Genomic DNA, 10,480 nt, shown 5'->3' with positions numbered 1-10,480 from the left:
CTTCCAGGGGCATGAGTGAACTTTCCCATTTCGATCCGGGGCATAAGTGAACTTTCCCATTTCGATATCAGCAAAATACTTTTTAAAGTTTTCACTGGAATTGCAGTAAATAAATACATCAATTTGACAGAGAACTGACATCTTTGTAATATTATTTTCCAATCCATGAATATGGTGTATCTCTTGTTTTGGTAACGAATTTGTGAAACAGTTATAATTTCCTTAGTGAAGGTCTTGTGCACCTTTGCTAGCTTTTTCTAGGTACTTACATATTGAGGATCCTGTAAATATTATTTTTAGTTTCTTGTGGCCATAATAAAACATAATTATTTTATGTAACTGTATTTTATGTAATAGACATTCTAATTGCTCTTAATTGAGTAATTTATCTGTGGATTATTTTGGATTTTCTACAAAGAAAATCACAACCTTTGTAAATTATGACAGTTTTACTTTTTTTTTCAATCCTTATACACTTATTTCTTTTCTTGCCTATTGTGCTGGCTTGGAACTCCAGAACAATGATTAATGAAAGTGGTAATACATAATCTGTGTCTTGTAATAAATCTTAAAGGGAATGCTTCATTGTTGCACAGATAAGTATGATGTTTGTTGTAGGTTCATTTTAGTTTGCTAATGGTTGTTTTTTATTTAAATTATGAATAGATGTTGGATTTTAGCCAAGTAATTGCATTATTGGATCTGATTATATAGTCTTTCTTCCTTAATCTTTAATATACTGAATTATATTGATTGATTTTCAAATGTTGAAACAATATTGCATTACTAAAATTAATTTAACATGGTTGTAATGTACTGTCTTTTTCATACATTGCTAAATATGACTTAATATTTGTGTAGGATTTTTAAATCCGTGGTCATTATTGAGGGCAAGCTATAATTTTCTTTCTTGTGCCCTCCTTCTTAGGTTTAAGTGTTATGATTATACCATCTCTTAAAATGAATTGAAGAATGTTCAATGGTACAACATTGGAGTTATTTATTTCTTGACTGTTAGGTAGAATTAGCTTATAAAACCATCAAAGCTTGTTTTCTTTTTAGGAAGATTTTAAACTACTCATTCAAATTTTCAGTTGAAAATTTTATTGAGATAATTATAGGTGGTTATAAAAAAAGTTATAAAAATAATAGAGGGATCTCATATAGCTTTTACCTAGTTTCTCCCAATGGAAGAAAAATATAGTTATTAGACTATAGTACAATAACATAACTAGGTTGTCAACATCAATACAATTCACTGGGCTTACTCAGATTTCCTCAGTTATATTTGTACTCATTTGTGTGTGAAAGTATGTAGCCACTCCTGCTTTTTTTAAATCAATGTTTGCATGGTTAATCTTTTTCAGTTCTTTTACATTCAGCCTATTTAATTAGATTTGAAGTGAATTTTTTATACACGGCATAGTGTTGTGTCATTTTTATTTATCCACTCTGCTTCTCTCTGTCTTTAGATTGGTGTATTAAGATCATTTACGTTTAAGGTAATTATTGTTAATTCTTAAGTCTTCCATTTCATTATTTATTTCTATTTGTTATAGCTAATTCTTATTTGTATTTGGTTTTTGGTTTTCTGTTACCTCCAGCTGTGTATTTGTTCATTCGTGCACTGCTATAAGGAAATACCTGAGACTGGGTAAATTATAAAGAAAAGAAGTTAATTGACTCAGTTCTGCAGGGAGCATGATGCTGTCATCTGCTTGGCTTCAGGTGAGATCTCAGGAAACTTACAATCATGGCAGAAGGTGAAGGGGAAGCCATCACTTTTCATATGGCTGGAGAAGGACAAAGTGAGTGATGGGAGAGGTGCTATACACTTTTAAACAAACAGATCTCATGAGAACTTACTCACCCTTACCTGAGAAGATGACGCTAAACCATTCATGAAGGATCTATCTCCATGATTCAATCACCTCTCACTATGCCCCACCTCCAACACTGGGGATTACAATTCAACATGAGATTTGGGTGGGGACACAGATACGAATCATGTCAAGCTGCATCTATGTTACCGCAAAGGCATGATTTCATTCTTTGTATGGCTCTATAGTATTCCATAGTGTGGATGTACCACATTTTCTTTATCTAATCCACCATTGTTGGGCACCTATGTTGGTTCTGTGTCTTTGCTATTGTGAATAGTGCTGCAGTGAACATACAGGTGCTTGTGTCTTTTTGGTAGAAAAATTTATTTTTCTTTGGTATATACCCAGTAATGGGATTGCTCAGTTGAATGGAAGTTCTCTTTCTAATTCTTTGAGAAATCTCCAAACTACTTTCCACAGTGTCCTTCGGCCAATCTTTAACAGTAGATCTGCTAGCTGCAAACTCTTGTAGTTCTCCTTCCTTTCAGAATGTCTTTATTTCCTCTTCATTCCTGAAGGATAGTTTCACATGATATAAAATTCATGGTTGATAGCTCTTTTCTTTCAGTACTTGAAAAATGTTGTGCCACTCCCTTCTCACTTCCTTGTTTTCTGATGAGAAATCTACTTACACGGCTAACCAGTTTTCCCAGCACCATTTATTAAATAGGGAATCCTTTCCCCATTGCTTGTTTTTGTCAGGTTTGTCAAAGATCAGATGGTTGTAGATGTGTGGTGTTATTTCTGAGGCCTCTGTTCTGTTCTATTGGTCTATATATCTGTTTTGGTGCCAGTACTATGCTGTTTTCTTTACTGTAGCCTTGTAGTGTAGTTTGAAGTCAGGTAGCATCATGTCTGCAGCTTTGTTCTTTTCGATTATGATTGTCTTGACTATAAGGGCTCTTTTTTGGTTCCATATGAAATTTAAAGTACCTTTCTCCAGTGAAGAAAGCCAATGGTAGTTTGATAGGAATAGCATTGAATGTCTAAATTGCTTTGGGAAGTATGGCCATTTTCACAATATTGATTCTTCCTATCCATGAGCATGTAATGTTTTTTTCATTTGTTTGTGTCCTCTCTTCTTTCCTTGGGCAGTGATTTGTAGTTCTCCTCTAAGAGAACTTCAGGTCTCTTGTAAGCTGTATTCCTAGGTATTTTATTTTCTCTGTAGCCATTGTGAATGGGAATTCACTCATGATTTGGCTCTGTGCTTGCCTATTATTGTTGTATTGGAATGCTTGTGATTTTTGCACATGGATTTTGTATCCTGAGACTTTGCTGAAGTTGTTTATCAGCAAAAGCAATGGCAACAAAAGCCAAAATTGACAAATGTGATCTAACTAAACTGAAGAGCTTCTGCTTAGCAAAAGAAACTATCATTAGAGAAAACAGGCAACCTACAGAGTGAGAGAAAATTTTTGCAATCTATCTATCTGACAAAGGTCTAATATCCAGAATCTACAAGGAACTTAAACAAATTTACAAGGAAAAAACAAATAACCCCATCAAAAATAGGGCAAAGGATATGAACAGACACTTCTCTAAAGAAGACATTTATGCAACCAGCAAACATGAAAAAATGCCTATCATCACTGGTCATTAGAGAAATGCAAATCAAAACCACAATGAGATACCATCTCACGCCGGTTAGAATGGTGATCATTAAAAAGTCTGGAAACAACAAATGCTGGAAAGGATGTGGAGAAATTGGTACGCTTTTACATTGTTGGTGGGAGTGTAAATTAGTTCAACCATTGTGGAAGACAGTGTGGCGATTCCTCAAGGATCTAGAACTAGAAATACCATTCGACCCAGCAATCCCATTACTGGGTATATACCCAAAGGATTATAAATCATTACACTATAAAGGCACATGCACACGTATGTTTATTGCAGCACTCAAAATTCTTTTAAGGAGAAGTTTCCACTTTCCTTATCATTGTATACGCTTCCCTCTTTTAATTACATGTTGAGTCCTTCCCTCATTTAGGCTTGAGAAAAATGTCCTTAAGTGTCCTAAACTTGCATCAAACCCACTTACTCATCAAACCCCACTTATGAATTCCCTTAGAGGACAAGGGACATTTCAGCTCAGTTATATACTGCTATTCTCAATTCCTGCCATTGTTTTTCCTCTTCCTTTGACCTGCTGGCCTAGGTCTCCAGCTCACTGAAAACAGCCTCCCCTGATGAGCACACCATTGTAATGTAATAGCCTAACCCTTACCCCTTCCCTATCGGGGGTACCAAGCCTGCAGACTCACTCTGCTTTCCTCATAACTGCCCTGAGGAGAAGGCTGAAGACTGAGGAATCCTCTTTCTGCCTCCCATTTGATTGCATTGTCTTTGGTCAAAGCTTCCCTTATTCATGGGACCTGCCTGGGTCCAGGACCCCTTGACAGGTGCTCTCTGGCTGCCTGTCCTCTGGGCACTCTTGTCCCAGGTCTATTGTTTTCATGACCCACCAGGATGGCGCTTCACTTCCTCAGAAATTGTGATCCCCAAGAAAGTGCCCCACAGGAGGGGTGGAGTTGAGATGCCAGACCAACTCTCTTACAGCATGCGTTTCCGGGGCCGAAGACACGTGATTCACATGACGCTCAAGAAGAACATGATGCCCAGACATTTACCTGTTTTTACTAATAATGACCAAGGGGCCATGCAGGAGAACTACCCTTTTGTCCCACAAGACTGTTACTACGACTGCTACCTGGAAGGGGTTCCTGGGTCTGTGGCCACATTGGACACCTGCTGTGGAGGTCTGCGTGGCATGCTGCAGGTGGATGACCTGACTTATGAAATCAAACCCCTGGAGGCTTCTTCCAAATTTGAGCATATAGTATCTCTGCTTGTGTCAGAAGAAAGACCAGGAGAGGTTAGTAGATGTAAGACTGAAGGGGAAGAGACAGATCAAGAATCTGAAAAGGTAAAACTGGCTGAAACTCCCAGAGCAGGCCACGTTTATTTGTGGAGGCATCATAGAAAAAACTTGAAACTTCACTACACGGTTACTAATGGATTATTCATGCGGAACCCTAATATGTCACACATAATAGAGAATGTAGTGATTATTAACAGCATCATACATACCATTTTCAAACCAGTTTATTTAAATGTCTATGTACGTCTTTTGTGCATATGGAATGATATGGATATAGTAATGTTGTATAACATGCCTGCCGAAATGGTTGTAGGAGAGTTTGGTTTGTGGAAATATTATGGATGGTTTTCACAAATTCCACATGATACCTCAGTTGTTTTTACAGCACATCGACTTCAAAACAGTGAGTGTTATGCCAGCTTTGATGGAATATGCAACCCCAACTGGGGAGCAATGTTTGTGTATTTAATGAATTATCACCTATTTAGGGGGGCATGTGTTACAGCACATGCACTAGGTCATAACATGGGCTTGAGACATGATTCTGTTGGTTGTTATTGTTTTCGACAAACCAACTGTCTCATGGCTCCTGTTCCTGATCTTAATGATATGATGAGCAATTGTTCTTATGAGATAATTCAACACAAGTTTAATCAATGGGATCCTTGTTTGAGTGCTCCAAATGTTCCATACACTAATTTTCCGTACGTAGCTCCTCGTTGTGGAGACAAGATCAAAAATCAGAGGGAAGAATGTGACTGTGGCTCCCTTAAAGATTGTGCCAGTGATAGATGTTGTGAGACCTCTTGTACCCTTTCTCTTGGCAGTGTTTGCAATACAGGACTTTGCTGCCATGAGTGTAAATATGCTGCCCCTGGAGTGGTTTGCAGAGACTTGGGTGGTATATGTGATCTACCGGAATACTGTGATGGGAAAAAGGAAGAGTGTCCAAATGACGTCTACATCCAGGATGGAACCCCTTGTTCAGCAGTATCTGTTTGTATAAGAGGAAACTGCAGTGACCGTGATATGCAGTGTCAAGCCCTTTTTGGCTACCAAGTGAAAGACGGTTCCCCAGCGTGCTATCAAAAATTGAATAGGATTGGTAACCGATTTGGAAACTGTGGGGTTATTCTATGGCGAGGCAGAAGTAGACCTTTTCCATGTGAAGAAGATGATGTTTTTTGTGGAATGTTGCACTGTAGCGATGTCAGCCACATTCCCGGTGGAGGTGAGCACACTACATTTCGTAATATATTAGTACCCGACATAAAAGAAGAAAAATGCTTTGGCTATGAAGCACACCCGGGGACAGACTTGCCAGAAATGGGGCTGGTAGTGGATGGTGCAACCTGTGGCCCAGGGAGCTACTGTCTTAAACACAATTGTACTTTTTATCAAGACCTGCATTTTGAGTGTGATCTTAAAACATGCAATTACAAAGGAGTGTGTAACAACAAAAAACATTGTCACTGCCTGCATGGGTGGCAACCACCAACATGTGAACTGAGAGGAAAAGGGGGTAGTATAGATAGTGGCCCTCCACCTGACAAACAATACCGTATTACAGGCAGCATACTTGTAAATACAAACCGAGCACTAGTTTTAATATTTACTCGTTGCATCCTTTTTCTGGTTTCGCTTCTCCTTGGTGGCTTTTCACAAGCAATAGAATTTATGGAAAAGACAGTATTGAAAACTACTGAACCTAATGAGTAAATACTAATGGGAGCCCACACAATGGAGAAAATCACATTGACACTTACTGGGAGTTATAATCAATAGTCACTCTGACGGTTACATCACCTTTTAGCAATTCTGATGTCATCTTGAAGTAAAATCACTTGGCAATTTAAAAAGGGTCTGTGTGTTTAAATTTACTTAACATTTCATGTGTGGTCGTATTCTCAATACTTCTATAGATGATGGCAGAAACTCTTAGATTCGCTAACAAGAGGACTTGTGCTCATTTAAGATTTGGGGCTAATGTTTTCTAGATACCCCTGTAGCAAATCCCGTGTACACTAATATACATTTGCTCACACTCTTTCCTTTTTTTTTTTTTTTGAGGCAGGGTCTCACTCTGGTGCGTAGGCTGCCAGGCTGGAATGCAGTGGCACAATCTCGGCTCACTGCAACCTCTGCATCCCTGGTTCAAGCAATTCTCCCACCTCAATTTCCTGAGTAGCTGGGAGTACAGGCACGCGTCACCACGCCAGATTAATTTTTCTATTTTTAGTAGAGACAGGGTTTCACCATCTTGGCCAGGCTGGTCTCAAACTCCTGGCCTCAAGTGATTCATCCACCTCGGCCTCCCAAAGTTCTGGGCACTTGGTACATGCTGTCTGCTATCATTTTCATTATTCTCATGATTTTTGCATTATGCTAAGCCTGGGGAATCCCATATGTAATGTCTCTGGCTTTTTGTCTTTACTGTTACAGAAAGGATCATTATTCACTGTTAAATGACTTCTCAGTTTCTCTGGATATAAAGGTATGGGATCTCATATTTAAAATCTCTAATAATTGGCTAAGCCCAGTCTATCTATAAATTACAGGATGGAACCGACAGTCTGATAAATGTACAGACACAAAATCTTACCTAAAGGAAAACCGGAAGAATCACTTCAGAAATAGTGCACTAAGGTTGGGCATGGTGACTAACGCCAATAACCCCAGCGATTTGGGGGCCTGAGGTGGGAGGATTCCTTGAGGCCAGGAGTTTGAGACCAACCTGGGCAACATTGTGAGACCCTGTCTCTATAAAATATTACAAAATAAGAAAATTATCCAGGCATGGTGGCACATACCTGTAGTCCTAGCTATTCCAGAGTCTGAGGAGGGAGTACCAGTTTGAGACCAACCTAGGCAACATAGTGAGAATCTATCAACACAAAATATAAAGAAATTAGCTAGGCATGGTGGCGTGTGCCTGTAGTCCTAGCTATTCAGGAGGCTGAGGCAGGAAGCTCAATTGAGGCCAGGAGTTCAAGACCAATCTGAGCAGGATAGCAAGACCCTGTCTCTAAAAAAATTTAAAAATCAGCCAGTGTAATAGTGTGTCACTATAGAGGAGGATCACTTGAGACCAGGAGCTGGAGGTTACAGTAAGTCATGACCGTACCACTGCACACCAGCCTGGGTGACAGAGTGACTGTGTGTGTGTGTGTGTGTGTGTGTGTGTGTGTGTGTGTGTGTGTGTGTTTTAAAAACTTTTCTCTTGTTTTTAGGGTTCGTTGTATGCAACAAGAGGTGATGTTCCAGGTCAAATAGTAAGAGGGAGCTGGAGATGTGGAAGAAAAGAAACAAGGGGGACTTTAAGAAGATAGGGATCGGGGGTCGCCGAGAGGCCTCTGGGGTGGGTTCGCAAGGAGGGCAGGTTCCCGCCGCGGAGGGAAGCTGAGCCGGCCGGGCCGGGCCGGGCGGCGGGGACACGGCGGTATGGTCCTGCGCTCGGGAACGCGGAATGTTGCCCTGGTCGCCGCCGCGGTGGGGCGCGGGCCTGGAGGAGGCGCCCGAGGGACCAGGCCTTGCGGTGGGCAAGGACCAGGGCGAGCCCTGGAGCTCCGGAGCGGACGCCCCCAGGGAGCTGGGGACACCCCCATGGGATAGCCCTTCCTGGACCCGGAGAGAGCAGCTGCTGCTGCCCCACCATCCGCCAGGCCTGGCCACTGAGCAGCCCCCCGGAGCCCCAGATCCCCGTTCCCCCCAGGTGGCCTGGGAGGTGGCCCCCTCGAGGATGACTCCACTAGCGCCCTGGGACCCCAAGTACGAAGCCAAAGCAGGACCTCGGCTGGTGTGGGGGGCCAACTGTAGCTCAGGAGCCTCGTTCTCAGGCCGGACGCTGTGTCGCCTCTCGTTCTGGCCGCTGTAGGAGGCAGCCTCCGGCAGGGGTCTCAGGCCCGTGGCCCCTGCCACAGGGCATTGGAATGGACAGCAGGCGCCCCCGGATGCAGGGTTCCCGGTGATGTGCTGTGAAGACGTCTTCCTCTCGGACCCTCTGCTGCCCCGGGGGCAGCGTGTCCCCCTGTACCTGTCCAAGGTCCCCCAGCAGATGATGGGCTCCCTGAAACTGCTGCCGCCGCCCCCCATCATGTCTGCCAAGGTGCTCCCCCGCCTGTCACCCTCCCGGGACCCCTCCACTGCCTGGCTCAGCGGGCCGAAGCTGATCGCTCTCACTGGCCTGCTGCAGATGAGCCAGGGGGAGCCTAGACCCAGCTCCTCCGCGGCTGGCCCCCCAGACCCTACCTCTGACCCACTCAGCCCTTGTGGTAGCCCCAGCAGTTCTCAGGATGCTGACCTCTCTCTCCCACAGACCCCAGACACGCATTGTCCATAGCCTTCTCGGGGCAGAGTAAGCTGGTTGTGTTGACAATAAAACAGTGTTGGTTTGCGGAAAAAACAACAACAACAACAACAACAACAACAAAAGATAGGGATCAGGATAGAAGGGAGGTGAGAATCAAAGGCATAAACAGAGGTAGACAGAAGGGAGGAGGGCTTTGGGAAAGGAAGACCATGGAAGTTGTTGAAAACAGGACTCAAGACTAGAGACTGTTCAAAATATTTTTCTTGGTTTCTTCATACCAATTAAAGTAAGTTATTCATGAAGTGTCAGCTATTCTGCTACCCTTTTCTTCTAAGGTGACACAAAAATGCACAAGTTTGACATGACCCAAGTAACCAAAGGCAGTGCATTTCAAATTTATTCCTGATGAAATCACGCCACTTAAGAATTTAACAGATTGATCAACGTTACACCAGATCATATGTCTACACAGATCTGTCCAGGTGTTTGGGTTGAATAGGAGTTTCTGTAGTAGAAGAAATTTGAGATAATAGAAGAGTCTTGTCCCAGCTTAGGAAAGTTGCCTAGACTCTCTGCACATCTAAAGAACTCTGAAAGACGGAAGGAAAATGCTGACTTCTGTCTGACAAAAGAGTACCTAGAAAAAAGTCAAAGCATGCAACCACCATGCTCTGAAAGAAAGTCAGGTGATGGGATGATCTGTGCAGCAAACCACCGTGGCAGTGTTTACCTGTGTAACGAACCTGCACGTCCTATCCTGCACGTGTACCGCTGACCTTAAAATAAAAGTTGGAAATCAAGAATAAAAATTTAAATGAGGGAAAAAAAGAGAAAAGAATCAGAGACCAAGAGCAGGGCTTACCTCTCCACCCAAGGAAATTAGGGTTCTTTGATAATGCTGTCTTTGACACAAAACTGGGCAGTGTTGGCCTTTTGTCCAAAACTATTCCAAGTAACAACACAAAATTATTAAATATATATATAGTTTTTTTAAGTGACTCAGATAGAGTTTAAAGGCTTTATTCAGTTGAACTACATGAGGGAGTACCTGAAGACCAGGTGATATCACAAGTGAAGCAGGGTCAAGGTTTTTACAAGATGGGAACGTTTTGAGTAGCTGTCCTTGTCCTTTCAATTTTAGCATCAGTGTTCACCTTAACCAAAACTCGTAGATGGGGACTATTCGTATTTCCTTGTCCCTTCTTTGGAGTCTAATAACCAACAGAACAATAATTCTGAGAACTGTCTTTACAAACCTTGTGGGTTTTTGGATAGCCATGGGCTGTGAGAGGTATATAGTTTTTTTTTTTTTTTTTTTCAAAAAAAAGGGTTGTGGGGAGGGCACTGGGCATGGTTGCTCATGCCTATAATCCTAGTACTTTGGGAGGCCAAGGTGGGAGGAATGCT

The 10,480-nt window shown here is 42.1% G+C and overlaps 2 protein-coding genes across 2 annotated transcripts; both read left to right on the top strand.

Annotated features, from left to right (window-relative positions):
* The first annotated feature begins 4,206 nt into the window (after nt 1–4,206).
* On the top strand, nt 4,207–6,598 carry LOC129487718 (disintegrin and metalloproteinase domain-containing protein 20-like). Its single transcript, XM_055288983.2, has one exon. The coding sequence runs from the start codon at nt 4,252–4,254 to the stop codon at nt 6,481–6,483; it is 2,232 nt and encodes a 743-aa protein (XP_055144958.1). The 5' UTR covers nt 4,207–4,251; the 3' UTR covers nt 6,484–6,598.
* A 1,632-nt stretch (nt 6,599–8,230) lies between these two features.
* Nucleotides 8,231–9,113, top strand: LOC129487721 (histone deacetylase complex subunit SAP25-like). The gene is given in 1 exon segment (XM_055288984.2): nt 8,231–9,113. A coding segment is annotated over 1 exon segment (873 nt). The 3' UTR covers nt 9,104–9,113.
* Nucleotides 9,114–10,480: the final 1,367 nt, after the last annotated feature.

The sequence above is a fragment of the Symphalangus syndactylus genome, chromosome 8, assembly GCF_028878055.3.
Source record: "Symphalangus syndactylus isolate Jambi chromosome 8, NHGRI_mSymSyn1-v2.1_pri, whole genome shotgun sequence".
Classification (NCBI taxonomy): Eukaryota; Metazoa; Chordata; class Mammalia; order Primates; family Hylobatidae; genus Symphalangus; species Symphalangus syndactylus.
Note: the sequence above shows the minus strand (reverse complement) of the source record. Positions and strands in the feature narration are given on the sequence as shown.

Bases quoted from the DNA above. Each gene is read 5' to 3' on its own strand.
- LOC129487718 (XM_055288983.2), top strand. From the start codon at position 4,252: ATGGGACCTGCCTGGGTCCAGGACCCCTTGACAGGTGCTCTCTGGCTG.